At 36.5% G+C, this 24,767-nt stretch overlaps 2 protein-coding genes across 3 annotated transcripts in view; both read left to right on the forward strand.

The window, feature by feature from the left end:
- The window catches only part of antkmt (adenine nucleotide translocase lysine methyltransferase), a 3,024-nt gene extending 1,540 nt beyond the window's left edge, over positions 1-1,484 (forward strand). The window contains exons 4-5 of the mRNA XM_016235968.1: positions 445-495; positions 617-1,484. Of these exons, the coding sequence (XP_016091454.1) occupies positions 445-495; positions 617-808 (243 nt within the window). The 3' untranslated portion in view covers positions 809-1,484. The remainder of the gene's footprint in view (positions 1-444; positions 496-616) is intronic.
- Positions 1,485-3,768: 2,284 nt separating this feature from the next.
- xpo6 (exportin 6) overlaps positions 3,769-24,767 on the forward strand; it is a 27,243-nt gene continuing 6,244 nt past the window's right edge. The window contains exons 1-17 of one of the 2 annotated variants that reach the window (XM_016235969.1): positions 3,769-4,261; positions 6,878-6,968; positions 10,408-10,520; positions 10,843-11,040; positions 11,125-11,284; positions 11,405-11,482; positions 13,391-13,880; positions 13,968-14,094; positions 15,865-15,974; positions 16,064-16,172; positions 16,257-16,349; positions 16,651-16,720; positions 21,032-21,191; positions 21,552-21,644; positions 21,745-21,892; positions 23,597-23,743; positions 23,843-24,014. In XM_016235969.1, the coding sequence (XP_016091455.1) occupies positions 4,259-4,261; positions 6,878-6,968; positions 10,408-10,520; positions 10,843-11,040; positions 11,125-11,284; positions 11,405-11,482; positions 13,391-13,880; positions 13,968-14,094; positions 15,865-15,974; positions 16,064-16,172; positions 16,257-16,349; positions 16,651-16,720; positions 21,032-21,191; positions 21,552-21,644; positions 21,745-21,892; positions 23,597-23,743; positions 23,843-24,014 (2,362 nt within the window). In that variant the 5' untranslated portion in view covers positions 3,769-4,258. Of the gene's footprint in view, positions 4,262-6,877; positions 6,969-10,407; positions 10,521-10,842; positions 11,041-11,124; positions 11,285-11,404; positions 11,483-13,390; positions 13,881-13,967; positions 14,095-15,864; positions 15,975-16,063; positions 16,173-16,256; positions 16,350-16,650; positions 16,721-18,279; positions 18,373-18,673; positions 18,744-21,031; positions 21,192-21,551; positions 21,645-21,744; positions 21,893-23,596; positions 23,744-23,842; positions 24,015-24,767 lie in introns of both variants that reach the window. The other variant, XM_016235970.1, reaches the window with a different exon arrangement.

The raw sequence follows: 24,767 nt of genomic DNA on the forward strand, positions 1-24,767 counted from the left end.
ATTAGTAATATGCATTGCTAAGAACTTCATTTGGACAACTTTAAAGGCGATTTTCTCAATATTTAGATTTTTTTGCACCCTCAGATTCCAGATTTTCAAATAGTTGTATCTCGGCCAAATATTGTTCTATCCTAACAAACCATACGCCTATGGAAAGATTATTTATTCAGCTTTCAGATGATGTATAAATCTCAATTTCGAAAAATTGACCCTTATGACTGGTTTTGTGGTCCAGGTCACACACACACACACACACACATATATATATATATACATATATACACACAAATATTTTATACAAATAACATATACATCAATATTATGCTCCCAAAATATTTAATTATAATATTATAATCTATTGTCTTACACTATCTTAACTTCTCATGCAAGATATGATTGGTACACAATATTGTGCGTAATATATGTGTGCGTGTGTGTATCCAGGTTGATCTCTCGGCGTATAAAAATGTCACAGTATTTCTAGCCCCTAGCGTGGTGAGTACCACAGTGATTGCTAAATCATTTAATAAGACTTAGAATGAATTCAGTCAAAGACTTTAATGCATTTGTATCATATTATTAAGCCCTCATATACTGTATATTGTGTCTTTATCAGTTAAGTCTTTTGCAAAAGAAGTTACTGGCCGAGCTGCCTGAAGATGCTTTGATTGTGGCGGGACGTTTTCCGTTTCCTGATTGGACGGCGTGTAAAGTAGAGGGTGACGGTGTGGACAGAGCGTGGGCCTATCACATACAAGAACTGAGACATCGCTACCAGTCACAAGATATACATGAGGAAACCAGCTGAGAAACATTTTAAACCTGTGCTTTCTTATTATTATGTATTCATTTGATCATGTTTTATGGAATTCTTTGATGCACAGAATGTTTTTACAAGATTTAAGCTATTAATTCATCTTTTTATTGTGCCCTCACTCTTAAGTGAAACAAAACATACGATGTCGAAAACAAAACTGCTGTCTGTGGGTGTTCCTTAAAGGGTTCGAACACGTGGATCACTTCCTGTTTCTTGATGTGACCTAGATAATGTTGTGTGTACAATATTTCGCTTTTACAGAAAAAAAGGGAAATAAACCTCATTTATTGTAAGTCATCTTTATTGCATGTGCTGTCTTGCGAAAAAGTGCATGTTTGTAAATGTGTTTACCAGTCAATCTGCAGTCTTACTCAACATGTACTCGAGTTGATGGGTTGCATAATGTGAAGCCGTTGAGCAAACCACAATAAACAACCAGAAGCAAGAGAAACGCAAGCTCTTCCCTTTCATCTTCAGAAATGACAGACAGTCACAGACCGATTCTCACAGTCCAGGAGGAACATCTACATGCAGAAACAAAAAGTAACAAAGCTTTTGTTTTGGCTAATCAACCTATGCTGATTTTTTTACAAAGCAGAGCGGCTGATGTGATGCAGGCATTTATAATACATTTTGAAGGTAGCAAATTAGAAGCACTCAAATGAAAAGAAACTAATGCAAAATATTCAAAATCACAAATATTTGAAAACAAACTGTGCTAGCCGTAAAAGTCGTTGGTATGGCAGACAAAACCACTTCTGTTAAATGGGCAAAACTATTGACCACTGTAAATAATATCTGAGTACCAGTTGAGAAAAACAGTGTAAAAATGTACGAATAAATAAACAAACAACATTTTATTACTTTATTCTAATTCTAAGAAAAAAACACTTGACCCTTCAACACTTGCACTCTATTATTTTTCTATTCTTACTACTTGTTTTCTTTGTGAAAAAGCAAGTTTATTTATTATATTTCATATAATAAATAAAAAGAAAACAGGAAGATAGAATAGAAAAAGAATAGAGAATGCAAGGATGACCCTCTAATTCTAGCGTCCCCTACTCTTTTTCTATTCTATCTACTTGTTTTTCTTGTATTCATTTTATATATAGCAGCATTTATAGTAGCACGGTTTATATATATATATACATATATACATACAAGCACTTGCATATTATTGCCCTTTTGTTGGTTTTGATTGCTTCTATTGTCCTCATTTGTAAGTCGCTTTGAATAAAAGCTTGACTAAATGTAAATATAAATGTGAATGAGGTATTTATATGTGGGTCCCTCACACGAGGGTCATCATATTTGGGGGTCCGTGGCATCTAAAAGACTGAAAAGCTCTGGTTTGGCGGATGCATGTGTGTAATAGTGAGGCAACACATACACACTGTACTCGACATGTGGCTTGTTGCGGCCGGTTAGTTTCATCCGGTCCGAGATTAAGATTTCACTTCCGGTAGTTGAATGAGTAGAGTACATTGGGTGGCAAAAGCAACTAGCAACTAGTTCCTAAGCATTCTCTATTCTTTTTCTATTCTATCTTCCTGTTTTCTTTTTATTTATTATATTAAAAGATGACCCTCTAATTCTAGCGTCCCCTACTCTTTTTCTATTCTATCTACTTGTTTTTCTTGTATTCATTTTATATATAGCAGCATTTATAGTAGCACGGTTTATATATATATACATATATACATACAAGCACTTGCATATTATTGCCCTTTTGTTGGTTTTGATTGCTTCTATTGTCCTCATTTGTAAGTCGCTTTGAATAAAAGCTTGACTAAATGTAAATATAAATGTGAATGAGGTATTTATATGTGGGTCCCTCACACGAGGGTCATCATATTTGGGGGTCCGTGGCATCTAAAAGACTGAAAAGCTCTGGTTTGGCGGATGCATGTGTGTAATAGTGAGGCAACACATACACACTGTACTCGACATGTGGCTTGTTGCGGCCGGTTAGTTTCATCCGGTCCGAGATTAAGATTTCACTTCCGGTAGTTGAATGAGTAGAGTACATTGGGTGGCAAAAGCAACTAGCAACTAGTTCCTAATTACAGTTTAGTGTAGAGCACGTAATGTTTTTCCTCAAGTTGCGCTTGACGGCTCACAACGCCGATTCCTCTATTGAGCCGCATTCAAATCTCAGAACGACTTTTATCTTATTGGAGACATTTGTATAATATAAAGTATAATCATTTAAGTCACGTTATTACAAATATACGTGCCTGACATGCTAATGGGAATTCTCCATCTGATTCCTCTATAAAATGATGAAAAGATCGAGCCTGATTAGTAATCACAAACGACGGTGACTGGTGCAGCCCGACCAGCGCTGAGAAAAGTAACAAGTACCACGTGACGACTAAAGCGAAAGCTAAAATGTGTAAAATGAGACTCTTTAAAAGAAAAAAAAACAATGTTAAATTATTTATAAGATTTACTGCAGTAAAATTTAGAACGTTTAAGTAGTTTAACGTGTGCTATAATGTGTATGGTATAAATAAATGCAAATCGTACGCATAAATACCAAAATGTACTGAGATTTTGCTTATTTATGCTTACATATTATATATGTTTTATGTTTTTACAAGAGGTCTTGCAATCGTGACAATATGAACAACATTCGCTGCCAGACAAAAAAAAAGTTATACACATTTTAAGACATTTTTCATTTTTTTTATCTATATATATATATTTATATATAATTTAAAGTCATTTATAAAACGTAGGAAAATGAGGATAGCAAAGAGCCCGCTTCTTCTTGTACAAGAAATTTTCCAAATAAAATAAACGATTGCGTAACGTATTGTTTGAAAAGCTCACTAATTACGCCTAATTACTATTCAGACCTGTCGCTTCTGACCAATCAGAGACAGCGTCTCCTCTTTAAGTCCCGCCCACTAAAGTAAACCGTTGCCTTTCTGCCCGCTCTCATTTCTATTCTATGAGGAAGATGTCACTTCCGTTAGTTTAATGGGCAGAGGAGAGGAAGCTTACGAGAGGCCTGCACGGAAAGAGCGATCCCAGCAACCCAAGGAGTGGCTCTGTCAGTCTTCTGGGGGCTCAAATTAAAACACCGAGTCCCGCACAGCGCTACCGCCACCCGAGACGTACAGAATAGAGTCCCGGCATATTTTTAAGACCGCTGTTTTGTTGCTCTTCTCTCTATTTCGCAGTAGTTGTATGCGGTTTGTCGCCGTGTATCCGGGGCAGCGTCAGGTCCAGTCTCGTTTAGGCTCGCGTTAGATCAACAATAATAACAAGTGTCTCGGAGCCCGAGCCCGGGGTCCACCGGGCGTGTGCGGGACAGTGATGCGGACTTTCGGTGCTTCCCAAAGGTGAAATACAAAGGCCCCAGAGGAAGCATGAGCGAGCAGAAACGGATTCATCTCATATTATAGCCGCATAAAAGCTCAGAGCCCGGGCATGGTGAGTCAAAATTAATGCATATATATGTGTAACACACTCAGTCTATTTGATGCACTTTTTTTCATATGCAATTGCAAGTACGTGAACTTAATGTATGTGCAGCAGTGCCTGGAGGTTGCAATGCTTTTGAAGCGTCTGTGCTTCTTTATTGGCCTGTAAATGATGCATTGTGCTAGAAGCATTGATTTAATATAAGCACTTTGGTTTAGGTGTGTATTACTGTACTATGATGTCTTGGGGCTGACCAATAGCAGTCATAGATCTGTCAGACATGAAAGCAAGTCAGATGGAAGTTTATTCTGCCATTGAGGAGCGGTATCAGGTGGTATTCACACAAACGGAGCGGAGCAAAGCTGCTTCTTCTGCGTGTGTATGTAACGGTGTCCTCTTGAGTTCAGGACGTTCTGAACGGTACGAGGAAACCAAACGCGTTCTTCTGCTGCTGCTGCTGTGACGTCACGTGTCGTGACTCCTTCAAAGATTTCAGAACCTGAGCATCAGCATCATCATCATCATCATCAGCAGCAGCAGCAGCAGCAGCCCACTTCCTGTATTCGTCTTCCACCCTTACTACTCTTTTCTGTGAACACACTCACCTTTTTGGGTGTATTTTGAGGGCGAGCGTGCACTGAAAAAAAGAGGATCTGTCAGAAGAAGGCAACATGATGCATTGTACATAGTAGTTAAGGTTTGAAAAATAAAACATAAATAAATAAGAAGAATGAAAAAATAAGAAAAGGCAATATGATGCATTATACACAGTCTTTTTAAAGATCATTATTTGGTGTAACAGAATATGTTGACATGCTTTAATGTTCAAAAAACACATTATTTTTCAAATACTGTACATTATTGTAGGTCCTCTATGCCCCGCCTCTCTCAAACTTTCCTTCAAAGATTTCAGAACCTGAGCATCAGCATCATCATCATCATCATCAGCAGCAGCAGCAGCAGCAGCCCACTTCCTGTATTCGTCTTCCACCCTTACTACTCTTTTCTGTGAACACACTCACCTTTTTGGGTGTATTTTGAGGGCGAGCGTGCACTGAAAAAAAGAGGATCTGTCAGAAGAAGGCAACATGATGCATTGTACATAGTAGTTAAGGTTTGAAAAATAAAACATAAATAAATAAGAAGAATGAAAGAATAAGAAAAGGCAATATGATGCATTATACACAGTCTTTTTAAAGATCATTATTTGGTGTAACAGTATATGTTGACATGCTTTAATGTTCAAAAAACACATTATTTTTCAAATACTGTACATTATTGTAGGTCCTCTATGCCCCGCCTCTCTCAAACTTTGTTTTTTACAAAGTCCCTCCTTCTGACAAGCGCAGTCTGCTCTGATTGGCCAGCTGGCCCAGTGCATTGTGATTGGCCGAGCACCGCAAGCACTCGTCGGTAATGTTACGCCCCTTACCATAATCGCGAGCTTCAGCTTTCAAAATAAATGTAAAGACAGTTAATAAAGAAAAAATTAAATAACACTATAAAATAAATTACAATTAATTAATTTCTCACCCTCATGCCATTCCAAACCCATATGACTTTCTTTTGTGGAACACACACACACACCAAAAAAAAAAAAAAAATTAGAAAATTTTTTCAGCTGTCTTTGTCCATTCTGTTCAAAATAACACTGCATGAACAACAAAAACAAAACACTGACATTTAAAAAAATAATAATAAAATAAAAAAATAATAATATTTGTGTTCCACAGAAGAAAATCTTAGAGGTCTGAAAAAAATATATATATATATACACAAACTAGGGGCGCACGATTGAAAAATCATAATTGTCGATTATTCTCTTGAAATTGTAATTGCGATTTATTAATTAAGTTTATCACAATTTACACTGAATGATGTTTATACCTTTGTTTGAAGCAACGGCATGCTGTATTTGTATATGAAAATAAACAAGCTGAAAACACTCTCCCTGAAAAACTTTTATTGATTTTCTATAGTATTAAGCCTCAAATGTCAACTATACGTGGATTAGTTTCTTCTTTAAAAATTAAAGAAGAATTATAATTTTATATTAAAACTAAAATTGAAACAATGGAAAAACCCTTAAGATAACTTGTAGAAATAATTCAGAATAACATAAGTGGACATTGAACGATTAATTGCCACTTTGAACGATTACATTATTGTGGCGTCCGTAATTGTAATGGTGATTAGAAATTCGATTAATTGTGCAGCCCTAACATAAAGAACATAAGGGTGATTTAATAATGACAAACATTTCCTTTTTTTTTTTTCTCCTATAATTGATGAGCTACATCTTCCCAAACCAAATACATAACAGTGACGACATTCAACAGCATATAAAGAATATAGCTTCCTGGGAGCTTGCAAAACCTTAAATCGGTTATGAGAACATTTGAGCTATATATTGTTAGTCTAAAATTGGATTTTTTTGTACAGTATATCGACATTTTTGAGTATCTATGACTCTGTATGCTGGATTTGCATTTAGTAGATGCAATGGAGTTGTGTTTGATGCACTGCATGCCTGCATTAAAAGTTCAGATTGAAATGCCTTATCTTGTCATATCTCATCTTACTCTTCCTTCCCTCCCCCCTCATCTGTCTCTCTCTGTGCTGCAGGCATCAGAGGAGGCCTCCTTACGGGCGCTGGAGAGTCTTATGACAGAGTTTTTCCACAGCTGCACCACCAATGACCGCAAGCGAGAGATTGGTGAGCATATGCCTGACACTGGCCTTCACACAGTTATCATGCCCTGATTTGCACAGTCATCCTTTGTACGGTTATAATCTGAAAAGGCTGTCATTTGTTATGTCTGTCTCGTATCATGAGACATTCGATTTTCTCTTCTTTCAAGAAATTTCTTGATGCACAATTGGGTCGTGACGGTGAGGAAATTTTCCCACCGGTTAATCGACGTGTGACAACACCGGTATCACCGCGGGGGGCGTTTCCTCTTTTCCTTTCTTTCCTTCGCTTTTAAATAGCTTGCAAATGCGGCGTGCGCATTTTACTTTCACTTTCAAATAGCGCCAATTCGGCGTAAAGCAATTGTTCGTTTGAGTTTCCCCTGTTTTCCTCAATTTCCTTCGCTTTTAAATAGCTTAAAAGCACCGTGCGCATTTTTCTTTTTGAGCAGCAATTCGGCGTCAGTTGCTTGAATGTAACAACAAAATACAACATCAAACTCACTTTAGCCTATATATAAAACATACAACTTTTATTAACAAAACAAATAAAAATACACTATGCTGTAGGGCAGGCTATGCCTAATATAAAATAACTTACATAAAGTTTAAATAGGTAGCCTATACAGAACTGGAAATAAGTAGAAACATGTATAATATATAACCAAATAAATAAGAAACGTAGAAAGTTTATTAGCAAAACGAGTAAGAAAGCCTGGAGGCACGGCATACACCTTTATGTCAAATAAAATAAATAAATTACACAAAGTTTAAATAAAGTAAAAATCAGCAAACACTGTGGAACCAATTAAATAAGAAACGAATGTTTAAAAAACTTCCAAAATCACCTTAGATAAACGGCAAAAGTCAACAGGCTTTTCAAAACCCAAAATACTGCCAAACAGGCGCTTTTGCATTTCGTTTCGAAACTAAATCATCCGCGATCGTCTTGTCGGTCTCACCTCACTCTTCTTGTCAGACAGCTCGACTCGCTCTCCTCACTGGAGAAATGAAATGTAATCTGTGATGCGACTGTCGTTCGGCACGCTGAGCAGCCGCGTTCAGTTTTTAATTGTAGTGTCTGTTCTTTTACTGAACTAAATTATTTTTATTACTATAAAAAAAATCAAAACGACGGTGGGGGTCGGTGCCGCGGTGGACAAGTGAAGTAACCGGTGTTGCGGCTTAACAACGGTATCACCGTCAGCACCGTCTATCATGGCAAGTCTAATGCACAAGATCGCCCTATGTTCACTTCAGTTATGCCTAGTCAGTATTTAGCAAATTGTCAGGAGCAGTGTGCTAATAGAAGTAGTGTGTGTGCTGTTAAATAAGTGTAAAATGCAGTAACGTCTGTTAAAGCTGGTCTGTGTGTAGCACCTACAGCTCTGCAGATCCTTCTGAAGAAGCCCAGTGATAGAAACAAGCGACTGACATTTATTTTAAACAAGACATCTGATCATTTCAGCCTGAACTAAATGGTTAGAGCGGCACATTTCAACAGCGTTTATTTTATATAGCTAATAGCAAAAAAGTAAATCTTTGTCAGTTTTTTTTTTTCAATAAAAACATCTTAACATCCTTAAATCAAGGTACATTTACTTGAGATGCAAAATGCAGATATGAAGTGTTGTTTTCTGAGAAATTGAAAAATTAAGCGAGTTTGTTTAAAGCAAGAACAAACATCTGTCAGTGGGGAATGAGTAAAAACTTGTTTTCCCTTCGAATTGAAAGTTGTATTTTCAAACTTTGAAGCATTGCTAATACCAGACTTTTACATTCAGAGGCCATATTGACATAGTTTTCCATTCAATTCCTTAAATCTTCTTTACTTGGTCTTAAATAGGTCTTAAAAAGTCTTACATTTACTTTTATAAACCCTGCAGAAACTCTGGTGTTTACATAAGTCTTAAAGGCACAGCAGCACAAAAATGGCCTGTTTAATTAAGGATTAGAGACAGACTGGAAAATATTATTGTTGGTTCTGTGATGAATTGCTAAGGTTTCTATTGTAAGCCACTTTGGATGAAAGCATCTGCTAAATGCAATGGAAAATGCTAATTAAAAACAAAATTATAACTGGTTTGATGCGTCAAAGCTTTTAAAACTTATAAGAGAACATCTAATAAAAATAAATGATCATGCGACCCCTTTAAGGGGTGAGGAATGTGTCTAATAACAGTTATATTTCGTGGGTGGAGACCACATTCATGACATTTAAGCTGTGTGTCTCTTGAGTTTCATAAAATCCTTGGTATTCTGTTTGTTTAAGAGCATTTGGTCCAAGTTTTACGCTAAATCCTGGGTTAAAACACAGTGCTTTGTGAAGCTTAGGGCTTGTAGCTCAATGTACACTTCTCAGCAGTGATATGTTTGGAGGAAGTCAATCTATCTGTAATTGGTCAAGCGTTTCTTCATCAGGAAATACATGGCTTGTGTATCAGACCCAGAATAAGTCACCTATTACACCAAGAATATTCAGTTTTCAGAACCCATGTTATTGTAATTTTACTTCATTACAAACATTTAATTGGTTTTATCTTAAAGTAACAGTTCACCCAGATATGATGACAGAATTTAATCTTATGAAATGGCTTGATGTATATTAATTTCTACTTTAGACTTGACTCCAAATTTTTTTATTTAGTCCATAATGCATGTAATATAAAAATGATTTAAAATGTACATGAATTTACGAAGCAAATATGAAGCATGAATGAGATTTTTACAGAAGCTGTTTAAGTGGAAGTCAGCTGTACTTGTCGTGTCCTCATACAACCATCTATATAATCTTTCACTCTTTCACACCATGTTTTCAGACAAAACCATATGTTAAAAACTATCAGCTGCACTTCGGTTTTTCAGTTCCTATTTGTCACGAGAGTTGATCTGTGTTTTAAAATATTGCCATAACAAAAATCTTCCCTATCTAATGGAGTCATTGTTAAGAGTTCAGTTCCTAGAAAAGATAGTACGCATGCATATTGATTTAAAAAAAACGACAGATACTTGTAAGTAGATTTCGATCCAGAGTGTCAAATGAATGTGTGTAACTGCTATGGAGTTACACGTTTATTGTAAAGTAGCTCTTGCTAACAAACATACTGTATTTGAACTTTACTGGTTTTTGAAATGCTCATCTATGTTGGTCTGCAACAAACCAATGTTTTCTTTTTTTATGCAAATATGCAAAATTTTGTATACAAACCATTGTTGGCTTGTCCTGAAATTAGAAGTGAATACTTCATTTATACTTTACAGAAGTTTCTTATGCATCTTTGTTGAAATGATCTTGTAGACGCCCTTTTTTATTGTATTGCTCGTGTTTATCAAAGAGTCTAAACCACACAGCTAAATATTTTAATGAATTCCAATATTTGGTTTGTTTCAATTAGGATGTTCAACATGGATGTTTTTCCCCCAAATATGTTTTCATTACTCTTTTGTTGTGTTGTGTCTTGCAGAAGAGCTGCTGAACAGTTTTGCGGGTCAGCCTGGCTCGTGGAGGCACTGCCTCTACTTCCTCTCCAACAGCAGAAATGAATACGTCATGATGTACAGCCTTACTGTGTTTGAGGTAAAATGAAGCCTTCAATTGATTATTTTCTGTAAATGAATTTCATGAAAACTGCCAAGACTATGTTCATTATACACTGCCAACAAATTTTAAGGGGATTTGGCATTAAAATAATATCACCATACACATGTTAAAGGAACAAAATTAGGCTTTTCTTTATGCAAAATACAACATTTGTTTCTGTTGATTTTTAGTGTAAAACATGACTTGGAGGTGTTTATGTGAATCACCCTAAAATAGATAAAAATATTCGAGCACAGGCATCCCCAACTGTGTTTAAGATATGAGATATGACAATAAATGTGTCGGCCCTTCTGTGCAGAATCTTGTGAACAAGATGTGGGTTGGTGTGGCCAGTGAAGACAAAGCAGAACTTCGTAGCTGTTTGCCCAAGCTTCTGCTTTCCCAGCATGCACTGCTGCCTTTCTTCATCAGAAACAAGCTGTGCAAAGTCATCGTGGACATCGGACGCCAGGACTGGCCGATGTTCTACCATGACTTCTTTAGCAACACCTTACAGGTATGTCTTATTCTTTATTATGTATTATTATTATTAAATCCTATTAAAGTGAACCAACTCCCATCTTTGTGGTTTGTGTTGTAGTTAGTGCAGTCACCGTCTCTAGCGCCGCTGGGTTTAGTTCTGCTCAAGATGACCTCAGAAGAGCTGGTCTGTCCCAGAGAAGACTTGAGCGTCGTTCGTAAAGAGGAGCTGAAGAAACTCCTGCTGGATCAGATCCCCACCGTACTGAACCTTCTGACTGGTGAGACGCTAGTAACTCGTTAATTCAGAGTATATGTGGATGTAACTAGTCCTTAAGCACTGGAAAATGTGTATGTGATTGGACTTGCAGTTTTATTTTAAACAACTCTTTTCCTCGTAGGTATTCTGGAGACAGTATGGGACAAACACAGTGTTACGGCCACCACTCCCCCTCCATCCCCCACATCTAGAGAGTCAGGTGAGCTTCTGCTTTGACCCTTTTGACACTGGTCCGTTTTGAAAGGCAAGGTCTACATCAGTGATACCAACTAGTGGTAAACTAATATAGGTTAAAGTGATGTAGGTCTGCAACAACAAATGATGCAATTATTGTAAATTGCCAATGGGAATAGGTGACAGTGAAGTCACTTTACAGTAGTAAGTAAAACTATTTGAACTGTGTAAAAAAAAAAAAAAACCTGTTGGTTGCAAGTGCTTTTGTGCTTTTTTTTTTATTTGTATTTTTTTTTGGTTACTGCATAACATTTAAATTTTTTTATTTTTATAATCATGTAGCCTGAGCAATTTAGTAGTAATATTTTAAATAATTTAGTGTAAAAATAATAATAAAAATGCTAAAAATATTATATTACAATGAAAATAAAAATGATACAATGATTTTATATATATATATTATCATTATTGTTATTATATTAATTAATAGTTATAATGCTTTCAGTAAAAAGATGAAACCACAAATTTGACAATTTTAATTTAATTGTTTTTGAAACTAATTTCATTAATAATTTAACCCTAGCTAATATAATTCTAAAGCATGCTATCGTTTAATTCTTATCATGAGCAAAATTGGTGAAACTGTTCATGATCATTTTTATTTATTTCACTTTTTATTGTTTGTCTTATTTATAATATATTTTAATTTATATTTTTATATTTAAATATTGCACACACACAAATTTAAATGTGACATTTGAGTAAATCTAGAAATACATTTTTATACATACAATTTTTATACATATGTGTCACATACTATAATTTGATATGATAAATTAATTATATAAATTTATTTATTGTTTTATTAAATGTTGTTATATTATGTATAGAAATAAATAACATTTATATGTATTTATATAGAATTGTACATGATACATTAAAACCCATTATAAACGAGGCATTTGTTGCATCCAGTGGGGGCATAATTACGGATTATAATGACTAATATTGTCTTTTTAGTCGTTGCGTTGCATCGCGCCGCGTAAACATAAAACCATGTCTGCGTTTGTGATCGGAGAAATGACAAACAACAAGCGCTACCTTTCACAACGACACACACACAGCGCCTTCACAACAAGCGGCTGCAACAATACTACAGCGAGAATAAAAGTTAAGCTGCCTTTCTTTGCGTGAACATTTGGGCGGCGTTATGCAAATCTTCCCACATCGTGACGTAGGTATGTGGGGGCGTGTTAGAACGAGCCGTTTTAGGTAGGCGTGGCTGACTCTTAACTTTTATAAAGAATATCTCTTTGGATTTGAGACTTTAGTCTTTGCAACTTTACAGATCTTCTTTATGCACCAAGAGCTTGTAACACTCCAAAGAGAAAGGAAAAATTTAAATCGTAACATATGACTCCTTTAAAACACACTCGTTTAATCTTTATCTCCTAGATCACAATGTAGATGCCTTTTTCACAGGTATCAAGAAGATATCACAGGTTCATCAAGTTCGTCGAAATTGTCCATCCTCGATCACTTTTAGTCAGCTAGCTTTGATGATACTCCTCTCAGCTAGCACGTCTTTTCAAAGTGAAACTAGCCTTGCCACCTGACCTGAATACAGCGCACTGATTCGCTAAAATGGACTTATCGGCTACTGTTCAAAAACAACACGGGCGCTTGTTGGCTTCTGCAGTAAAACGTGAACTCGCGATGCCTTGAAAGTGGACAAAACCGGCTTTTTTGACAAAACGTGTTTAGGGTTCAGATAGCGCTATATGTGGAGAATAATCAGTTTATCGGTTTTTGCAAATGAACTCTTCATATATGGGTTAACCATTAGCAACTGGGTTATCAACCAATACTGATAATCACAAACTACCAGTAAGTGATTGTTGTATTAATTGTTGTCTTTTGTTATGTTCTGTAGGTGTTTTGGCGGGCGACAGCACACCGATGGTTCTGGAAGCTGAAAGTGGAGCTCTGTGTCTGCTAGCTCTGGAATGCTTGGCTCATCTTTTTAGCTGGATCCCTCTCTCCTCTTCTATCACTCCAGCCCTCCTCGCTTCGATTTTTCATTTTGCACGCTTCGGATGCCAGCAGCCAATCAAAACAAAACCTCTGCCCACTTCCAATGGAGACTCCGCCCCCGGAAGCCTCCTGGCCAATGGCGGCAGCGGAGGTGGGGGACACGGCAGGACTGGTCAGATGGTGGGCCACGCCGAACGTGCCAAACTGGGCGTCATGGCCATGAACTGTATTAACGAGTTAATGTGCAAAAACTGCGTCCCGGTGGACTTTGAGGAGTTTCTGCTCCGCATGTTTCAACAGACTTTCTATCTGCTGCAAAGACTCACAAACACACACTCGCACACCAACACGCACACTATCAAAAGCAGATTGCAAGAATTAGACGAAAGGTAAGAAATGGATGCACATGCTTTAAACTTCTAACTCATTGATGCTGCTGCTTTTTAACCCTTTTTCTGCCTGTCTGTCCCTCTCAGCTATGTGGAAAAGTTCACCGATTTCCTCAGGCTGTTTGTTAGTGTTCATCTGCGGAGGATTGAATCTAACGCCCAGTTTCCTCTAGTGGAATTTCTAGCTTTGCTCTTCAAATACACCTTTAACCAGGTAAAAACACCTTCATTTAGCTAATGTTCCAGGAAGCACTGACTCTAACTTACAATATTAATGTCTAATGATATTTCCATTAATATCATTAACTTTTTTTACTCAAACCTTCCCTGTGCTTCTCATTTTTTATGCTATCACCCTTCTTTTTTTGTTTTCAAACCTGTGAAAACACCTGGTTTATTTTTATCCCGGTGTTTTCCCGGTCATAGTTGAATGTTGAAAGTGTCTGGACTTGAAGGTGCTTCCTTTTTACTTTTCTCAGTGACTTTGTCAGTATTCAACCACAGGATATGCATTATAGTGACTAATATTGGTGTCATGAATTGAGATACAGTTGTGCTCACAAGTTTACATGCCTCTTGCAGAAAATACAAGATGGTAATAATAGCAAAATAAGAGGGATCATGAAAATCAAATGTTTTTTTTTATTTTTATTTAGTACTGTCCTGCATAAGCGGTTTCACATGATAGAAGTTTACATATACCGTAGGGTCCACAACAAGGTTTTTCTAGTTAACTAAAACCATAAAGTTACTTGAAATACAATAAAAAAAAAAACCTTAAAGAGATAGTTCACCCAAAAATGAAAATTCTGTGATTAATTATTCACCCTCATGATGTCACATGGACTATTTTACCAATGTCCTTACTACGTTTCTGGGCCATAAAACATTTCAGTTGTGTTGCTGTCTATGCAGGGTCAGAAAGCTCTTGGATTTAATCAAAAATATCTTAATTTGTGTTCTGAAGATGAACTGTTCTGAAGGTCTTACAGGTTTGGAACGACATGAGGGTGAGTAATTAATGACAGAGTTTTTGGGTGAACTATCCCTTTAAATACATTTTATTTCAGCTAGTTGCCAAAGCAACACTTCTCATTTTAATTTAGTTCAAATTGCTGCACAAAAAGAAAACCAAAATTAATAAAAACTATAGACATATTAAAAAAAAAAAAAAACAAACACACAACAACATTGCTGTAACTTTAACTAAAATAAAAAAAAAGAATATAAAAAGGAATTCTAATTAAAATATTAATAAATGTATAATAGTATCTCTATGATACTAAAATAACACTGGTCCACAAAAGTAAAAAATAACATTAGAATTTAACATTATGCAATTTTTATCTTCCATGATTTTTGTTATGTAAGGACTTATTTGTAGTCAGTCATTCTTTTGCAAAATCATTTACTGCTGTCTATGCGTCAGTAAATCAAGCCTATGACTGAACTTCACAGTGTCCCTCTTAGCATGAAAATCATCTGCTATTTAAATTGTTTAAATTTATATACAGAAAGCATGCGAAGTACACTCACTTTATAATCACTGGAGCTGTCAGTCACTTCAGTTCAGCGCAAGTGACTCTGAGAGTTCTGCACTCTCACCAAAAATAATGCTATGATCAACACGTTTCGTGATTAGTTCATCTCAGGAGCTGCGATTATTAAAAGTGTCGTAGTTCTTATTTCATATGCGAAGACGTTACCCGAACATAGCAGTGGAAGTGGAGACCCGCTCCCTTTAAACATAGTGTTTAACTCGAGGGCTAAAATTATGATACAAAATGGGTTTTTATGTCTAAGTTATGACCATTTTTGATATGAAAATCCTTTGATATGACATTTTAAGTGCACCTCAGGAAACATTATAAAATAAAAATGCAATTTGTAACCCGTTTAAGTAGAGGGTGATTCAGCACTAAAATTCTTAAGCTTTCATCTTTTATGCACCTCTTCACTTAAATGTGTGTTTAATCTGTTGCAGCCGAGTCATGAGGGTTATCTGGCCTGTCTGGACATCTGTAGTATATTCCTGGACTACCTGACCACCAAGATCAGAAGCCGATTGGCTGACAGTGACAGTGTCGTTAACAGGTGCGTGTCTGTGGACTTTTTGTGAGCCCAGGAATTGAGTTGTATTAGAAACATTGCATTAATCTGTGTGTGTGTCTGTGTGTGTCCAGGTATAAAGATGCTCTAGTTCTGCTGCTGCGTGAAGTTCTTAACAGGATCCAGTTCAGGTTAAATCAGAGTCAGCTAGAAGAACTCGATGACGAGACCCTTGATGATGATGTAAGGATCCATTAAACATGCACCAAAGCATCAATTTTGTTCTGCAGAATTTTTTGAACTCCCCCCCCCCTCTGGTCTCTATAGAAACAGACGGAATGGCAACGATACCTGCGTCAGAGTTTGGAAGTGGTTGCCAGAGTGATGGAGCTGCTGCCGTCCCAGACCTTTTCAGATCTGGTAGGTGTATGTGAGTGGGTGAGCGTGTATGTCCTCGCTCTCTTTTTACTGAAAACAGTTGACTCTTCATTGGCAAGTCTATTAGATGTTTAATATGGAAGCAAATCTAATTTAAAAATCCAAAAGCAATAATGAAGGATTTACGATTTTTAATCAAAGGTCACTGTAATCCACATGAGTAGGAGTTTTAGAGCTGTCAGTTATATAGAATTTTATGTATAGTTATATGTAATTTTATATATTTTATATAAATAAAAGGAAAAATTTAAGTTATTTATTTAGATACATATGTTTGTTTTAGTTTCCGGTGCTCCAGGAGGATCTGGACATTTATCTTGGGCTGCAGCAGTTTATTGTGAGATCAGGAGCAAGTGAGTTTCTCTTCATTATCGCAATCTGAATGAGTTTTATAGATAGCGGTTTTGTTCCAAAACCTGTAGAGCTGCACAACCAGATAATGCTTTTAGGTACCGTTCCATTTTAAGAAACATTGTTTTGGCCAGATTTTAGGGCAGATTTGCATATATGCGTCATAGATCAGGCAATCCCAGAATGCATTGCACAAAGCTCATTGAAAAATTCCATGCAAGATGATGTGCCATTTTTACTCTGTATCCAAATGTTACTGTCTTGTTTGTCTTAATGCACCAAAGCATTAAAGGGGAATTTGCTGGAAATGTGATATCTTTGACAACTTTATTTCCTTGTTACTCAGGCAGTAACTTTTTTTTTTTCTTTTTCTTTTGCTATCTGACTTCCCATCAAATATCTTACTGCCTTGACGTGGGGAATTTAACTTTTTTTAACTTTTTAAACTTTGTTTTGCCCCAAGATTTTAACAAATCAGTCCATGTAAGTGGAGGTGTGTTTGATTTTAAGGCTGTACAACTACAGATGAGATAAAATATAAAGTAGGAAGTGCTACATGAACTATAACACACACTACAGTTTAAAGGTTTGGGGTCAGTAAGGTTTTTTTTTTTTTTCAAGCCTATGACTGAACTTCACAGTGTCCCTCTTAGCATGAAAATCATCTGCTATTTAAATTGTTTAAATTTATATACAGAAAGCATGCGAAGTACACTCACTTTATAATCACTGGAGCTGTCAGTCACTTCAGTTCAGCGCAAGTGACTCTGAGAGTTCTGCACTCTCACCAAAAATAATGCTATGATCAACACGTTTCGTGATTAGTTCATCTCAGGAGCTGCGATTATTAAAAGTGTCGTAGTTCTTATTTCATATGCGAAGACGTTACCCGAACATAGCAGTGGAAGTGGAGACCCGCTCCCTTTAAACATAGTGTTTAACTCCAGGGCTAAAATTATGATACAAAATGGGTTTTTATGTCTAAGTTATGACCATTTTTGATATGAAAATCCTTTGATATGACATTTTAAGTGCACCTCAGGAAACATTATAAAATTAAAAAATGCAGTTTGTAACCCGTTTAAGTAGAGGGTGATTCAGCACTAAAATTCTTAAGCTTTCATCTTTTATGCACCTCTTCACTTAAATGTGTGTTTAATCTGTTGCAGCCGAGTCATGAGGGTTATCTGGCCTGTCTGGACATCTGTAGTATATTCCTGGACTACCTGACCACCAAGATCAGAAGCCGATTGGCTGACAGTGACAGTGTCGTTAACAGGTGCGTGTCTGTGGACTTTTTGTGAGCCCAGGAATTGAGTTGTATTAGAAACATTGCATTAATCTGTGTGTGTGTGTGTGTGTGTCCAGGTATAAAGATGCTCTAGTTCTGCTGCTGCGTGAAGTTCTTAACAGGATCCAGTTCAGGTTAAATCAGAGTCAGCTAGAAGAACTGGATGACGAGACCCTTGATGATGATGTAAGGATCCATTAAACATGCACCAAAGCATCAATTTTGTTCTGCAGAATTTTTTGAACTCCCCCCCCCCTCTGGCCTCTATAGCAACAGACGGAATGGCAACGATACCTGCGTCAGAGTTTGGAAGTGGTTGCCAGAGTGATGGAGCTGCTGCCGTCCCAGACCTTTTCAGATCTGGTAGGTGTATGTGAGTGGGTGAGCGTGTATGTCCTCGCTCTCTTTTTACTGAAAACAGTTGACTCTTCATTGGCAAGTCTATTAGATGTTTAATATGGAAGCAAATCTAATTTAAAAATCCAAAAGCAATAATGAAGGATTTACGATTTTTAATCAAAGGTCACTGTAATCCACATGAGTAGGAGTTTTAGAGCTGTCAGTTATATAGAATTTTATGTATAGTTATATGTAATTTTATATATTTTATATAAATAAAAGGAAAAATTTAAGTTATTTATTTAGATACATATGTTTGTTTTAGTTTCCGGTGCTCCAGGAGGATCTGGACATTTATCTTGGGCTGCAGCAGTTTATTGTGAGATCAGGAGCAAGTGAGTTTCTCTTCATTATCGCAATCTGAATGAGTTTTATAGATAGCGGTTTTGTTCCAAAACCTGTAGAGCTGCACAACCAGATAATGCTTTTAGGTACCGTTCCATTTTAAGAAACATTGTTTTGGCCAGATTTTATGGCAGATTTGCATATATGCGTCATAGATCAGGCAATCCCAGAATGCATTGCACAAAGCTCATTGAAAAATTCCATGCAAGATGATGTGCCATTTTTACTCTGTATCCAAATGTTACTGTCTTGTTTGTCTTAATGCACCAAAGCATTAAAGGGGAATTTGCTGGAAATGTGATATCTTTGACAACTTTATTTCCTTGTTACTCAGGCAGTAACTTTTTTTTTTTCTTTTTCTTTTGCTATCTGACTTCCCATCAAATATCTTACTGCCTTGACGTGGGGAATTTAACTTTTTTTAACTTTTTAAACTTTGTTTTGCCCCAAGATTTTAACAAATCAGTCCATGTAAGTGGAGGTGTGTTTGATTTTAAGGCTGTACAACTACAGATGAGATAAAATATAAAGTAGGAAGTGCTACATGAACTATAACACACACTACAGTTTAAAGGTTTGGGGTCAGTAAGGTTTTTTTTTTTTTTACTTCTTTAAAATACAGCAAAAACAGTAATATTTTGAAATATTGCGATTTTTAAAAATAGCCGTTTTCTATTTGAATATATTTTAAAATGCCATTTATTCCTGTGATGCAAAGCTGAATATTCTTTAGTCACATGATCCTTCAGAAATCATTCTAATATGCAGATTTTGATGCTAAAGAAACATTTCATATTATCATCAATGCTAAAAACGGTTGTGCTGCTTAATATTTTTGTGATTTTTTTTTTTTTTTTCAGGATTCTTCGATGAACAAAGTTCAAAAGAACAGCATTTATTTGAAACAGAAATCTTTTGTAACAATTTTTTTACTGTTAGTTTTGATCAATTTAGTGCATCCTTGCTTAATAAAAGTATTACCTTATTAGCCCCAAACTTATGAGCGGTAATGTATAGGGCTGTGTATCACCAGCAAAGTCACGATACGATACCTATCACGATACAGAGGCCACGATACGATACGTATCACGATACATGACTGCACTGAATTTCACCTCAGCAGAATTTAGAAAAACAGCTGTTTATTAAACACTGCTTACTATAGTGCCATTTCTAACTATTGGCAGAGCAGGCAGTTGACCTCTGCATTATGAAGGGCCTCCATAACTGTACCACAGTACAATATACAGGTGCATCTCAATAAATTAGAATTTCGTTGAAAAGTTCATTTATTTCAGTAATTCAACTCAAATTGTGAAACTCGTGTATTAAATAAATTCAATGCACACAGAGTGAAGTAGTTTAAGTCTTTGGTTCTTTTAATACAGATCACGCTGCGGCTGAACTCAGACATTCAGGAACAAACTTTTTAGGACTTCCCCCCAGTTTTATCAGCTAAATAGCTTAATCGCTCAAGAGCTACATTATCTTTCTCAACAAGGAGCTGGTAGCATCATTGTTTCTAAAGGAATTAAAGCCACAGCTTTACTGTTAATAGAGAAATGCGGCAAAAGGGTGGTAATTCATACATACACAGCCTCTCTCTCTGTGTCGTAAATGAACAGTTGATGAATCACACTTTTCTGAGAATAGACTTGAAGTGAAGATCGCTAAACTGCAAGCTAACCAGTGTTTTCAGAAAGCAAGCGCGTTTATCCACAGTGGAGAGAGCGCGTGTGCACATGGTTGCCAGGTTGATAAAGATAAGTAACACATTTAGCAGATATTTCTGTATTGCGCAAGTGTGAAGCTCTGTTTTGGGGATTACGTCTCTTTATATCAGGCAACCCCGTTGTGTTCCTCTGCGGCCAGATTATTAACAGATGCTCTATTCATTCTTTTTTAGAAACCTCGCACTTTTCTACTAAATTTTAAACGTTGTAAAATTAAGCATGGTCCACTGTATCCTGTAACACTGTACAGGGCCAGCTGTATCGATACTCGTATCGTCAAATCTCTGTGACGATACATCGTCGTATCGATATTTTGAACACCGCACTAGTAATGTACCTTCTATTGATTGCTTGAAAACGTAATCAGTCTGTATAGGTTGAGTGAGTAGTGTTGTAGTAGTGTCTGGTCTTGTAATGATCGCTCTGAGTGGCGGTGTTCTCGTGTGGCTAGTGAGCTGCTGTCAGCTGTTATTGAGTGGTTTCACACCTCTCTGTGTGTGTGTGTGTGTGTGTGTGTGTGTGTGTGTGTGTGCACGTGTGAACAGGCCGCAGACTGAACATTACAGCGGAGGCCGACTGCAGAAAGCTGCACTGCGCTCTCAGAGACCTGAGCTCTCTGCTGCAGGCCGTGGGACGGCTGGCCGAGTTCTTCACAGGGGACGTTTTCACCACTCGCTTCAATGATGCTCTCGCCATTGTGCAGAGGTCAGTTCCTGATTCACAATTCCTCATTTAACAACAACACTCCCTCCTTATGTGTGTACTTGATGTCCTGTGTTTTTATGGCATGATTTATACTTCAAATTAGAGCCCGACCGATATATCGTTTTGCCGATTTTATCAGCCGATATGAGCCTGTTGCAGATATATCGGGGAGACGTGAATTTAAATAGTATTTATTTATAGAGGTATATAATATCACACTTCACACTTCTCTAGCAAGTTTCGTCTGTGTGTGAAGACAAAGAAGACATTTAAAATATGAAAGACTTTTTAAGGCTCCTTTTTAAGACTCCTATTTTAACTGACTGAAATATGTGATGGCAATTGTGTCTGTTCTCTCAGATTGGTTGAAGTGTCGTGTTACGGTTCTCAGATCTGCCTGTATGATGTCGAAATGGCCGTTCCTTCAGTGCTCAAACCGGACCTTATAGACGTGTAAGTAGTCATAAACTCTGTTCAAGGTGCTATTTGCCATCAGTTAACATAACGGTGGATTGTTTTATAATCATGCTTAATAAACGTCTTTGTTTTGCAGGCATGCACAGTCATTGGCTGCTCTGCAGGCGTATTCTCATTGGCTGGCTCAGTTTTGCGGGGAGGTGCAGCGACAACAAGATCAAACGCAATTTATGGATCTCATCACGTCGAGCATGGCTGCCACGACCCCTCTCATCAATGCCAAGGTGATTTGATCTTTATGAATGATCTTCAATGCTCATTTAAAGTAGGACATAGAAATTGCAAGTTTAAAATACTCAAAGCATGTTTTGTTCTATATATATACACACACACACACACACACACACAGGGGTGCATATAAGTTTTCAGTCTGGTTCTCATGAGAGCACCTGGAGATTCAGTTTGATGCCCCCATTGTACATAGTGTGACCCATTAAATATAACTATAAAAAATAAAATAATTAATAATAGTATTATTGTACTTTTAGTTAGTTAAAAAAAATAAACAAAATAATAGTGTAATTAATACTATACTATATTTTAAATAAAAAAATTTGTATTAAATAAAAATACGATTATTTTTATAGTACTTTTTTTACTTTTAAATTTTTTATATGAATTTTCAAACCTCAAATCAGCAAGCTTTTATTTTGGCGGGTTGCTGGGAAGTAAGCATATGACCTGCTGATTTTAGCGCTGCAGAGTGAAGCACTTCAGTGAATGTCACAGTTTTGTGGTTTGCTCTGAAACCGGCAGATTTATGCATTCAGTTTGAATGTAAATCTAATGCAGTATTACAGTTAGTCGATCTAAAGCGGTGATTGTGCATTAACAGCTGTCAGCCATGTCAACCATTTTTATTTTGGTCGCTCATGCGCACCTGCACACCACTTATGTGCACCCCTGTACATGTATATAATTACATGTGAATTATAGGTCAATCAATATTGGATTTTGCTAATATAATGAAGACAGTAAACATTATTGTGCCAATACTATCTATTTAAATCGGGTGCATTCTAGTCATTTTGTTGGCGCAAGATGGTGACATACCTTTTTGTAAAGATTTTAAACAATTTTTACTAAATGCTCATTAGTGTTTTATGTTGTTTTTATTAATTTTATGAAGGTGCTGTAATTTGAATTGTTATATATTATATCTTAATTGTACGATACTATTGTATTTTGTACATGTAACTTGGTTTTATTGTACACGAAATATTATTTCAACAGATTTAGTCAATACAGAGACTGCATCCATTGCAGAAGTTTCCCCATGCATAATGCAGGACTTGTAATTATGAACAAGCCTAAAATACACTGGGACACTTGTTTTGAAATGGCTATGCTTTGGCTATGCTCAGTATATTAGAATGATTTCTGAAGGATCATTTGACTCTGAAGACTGGAGTAACGATGCTGAAAATTCAGCTTTGATCACAGGAATAAATACATTTTACAATATATTCAAATAGAAAATGGCTATTTTATATTGTAATAGTTTCACAATATTACTGTTTTTTTAAACCAAAATACCAGGAAAAAATTCCAGATTTTATGTGGGACTTTTAATTTTAAACAACCTGAAATACACAGGGACTCTTATTTTGGAATATGTATGTTCGCTACTCCAAGCAGCTCTTTCAAAGAGATGAGGGAGATAAAAATGTGCTTTTACAACCACCTACAACATAATAAAATTTAAACACCATCAAGTTAAATTCATTCAGTCATGACGTCGTCTTGTTAAAATTTAGTACTAATGTCCATTACTGTATATTTAGTTGGGTTGTCTTGAAACTAAAACATTACTCTGTAAGTTAAGGTTTACAATTTCACTAGATTTTTAGGTTAATTCTGTTTAGCCAGTTTTTCCTCATTCTTTGACTGGGAAAAACGCTAATCTGCCTGATCTCTGTGTGCTGCAGGTTCCAGAGAAATTGCTGTTATCTGCGTGCCATCTCCTGGTCTCCATGGCAACCACCGTGCGGCCAGTGTTCCTGGTGTCATTGCCAGCGGTGCAGAATATCTTCAACCTGATCACAGAGAATCATAACCACAGATTACCTCCGGAGGTGTGTGTGCGTGGGTTTATGTTGGTCTGTCTTTGAAAAACAGGACAGTGTGACACAGTTTGTACTTGGATCCATCTGTATTTGTTGTTTTTGTCCAAGGCTCACGTCCTCGTGTGTCGAGCTCTGTCTAACATGCTGCTGTTGCCGTGGCCCAGCCTGCCAGAGGCGGAGCAGCAGTGGCCGAACCGTTCAGCCAATCACGCGCGGCTTCTCAGCAGTCTCACGCATCAGTACCGCCTCCTGCCCCGCCCACCCAACCATCATCACAACAGTAGGAGCAACAGATGATTATTAACTAATAGCTATAGTATTTATTAATGGTAATATAGAATATTATACACCCTTGCGGTCAGTAAGATTTTTTTTTAAACTAGGAAAATAAATACTTTCATTCAGCAAGGATGCATTAAATTGATTAAAATTGACATCATTTATAATTGTACAAAAGATTTATATTTCAAATAAATGCTGTTCTTTTGAACTTTCAATACATCGAAGAGTCCTAAAAAAAAATTTATCACAGTTTTCAGAAAAATATTAAATGGCACAACTGCTTTAATAATAGCAAATGTTTCTTGAGCAGCAGATCAGCATATTTTCATGATTTCTGAACAATCATGTGGCACTGAAGACTGGAGTAATGATGCTGGAAATTCAGCTTTGATCACAGGAATAAACTACATTTTAAAATATATGAAAATGCAAAGCAGTTATTTTAAATTGTAATCATATTTGGCTGTTTTTACTGTATTTTTCATCAAGTTAAATAGACTTGTTGAGCAGAAAAGATTAATGAATTAATTAATTTTATTTTATTATGCAAACAGCTATACAATTTACCAGTGACAAATCAAATACAAAATAACCAAGGTCAACTAAACATACATGACATCCAACATGATTTGCGTGAGTTAGTGAGTGTGTGTGAGTGAGTGCATTTCACTTTTTTTTTTTTTTTTTTGAGCATTTATCTCTAAAAAATGCTGGGTTAAAAAGGGCCAAAACACGCTATTGGGTTGTTTTG

This window comes from Sinocyclocheilus grahami, unplaced genomic scaffold, assembly GCF_001515645.1.
Source record: "Sinocyclocheilus grahami isolate Dianchi unplaced genomic scaffold, SAMN03320097.WGS_v1.1 scaffold476.1, whole genome shotgun sequence".
Taxonomy (NCBI): domain Eukaryota; kingdom Metazoa; phylum Chordata; class Actinopteri; order Cypriniformes; family Cyprinidae; genus Sinocyclocheilus; species Sinocyclocheilus grahami.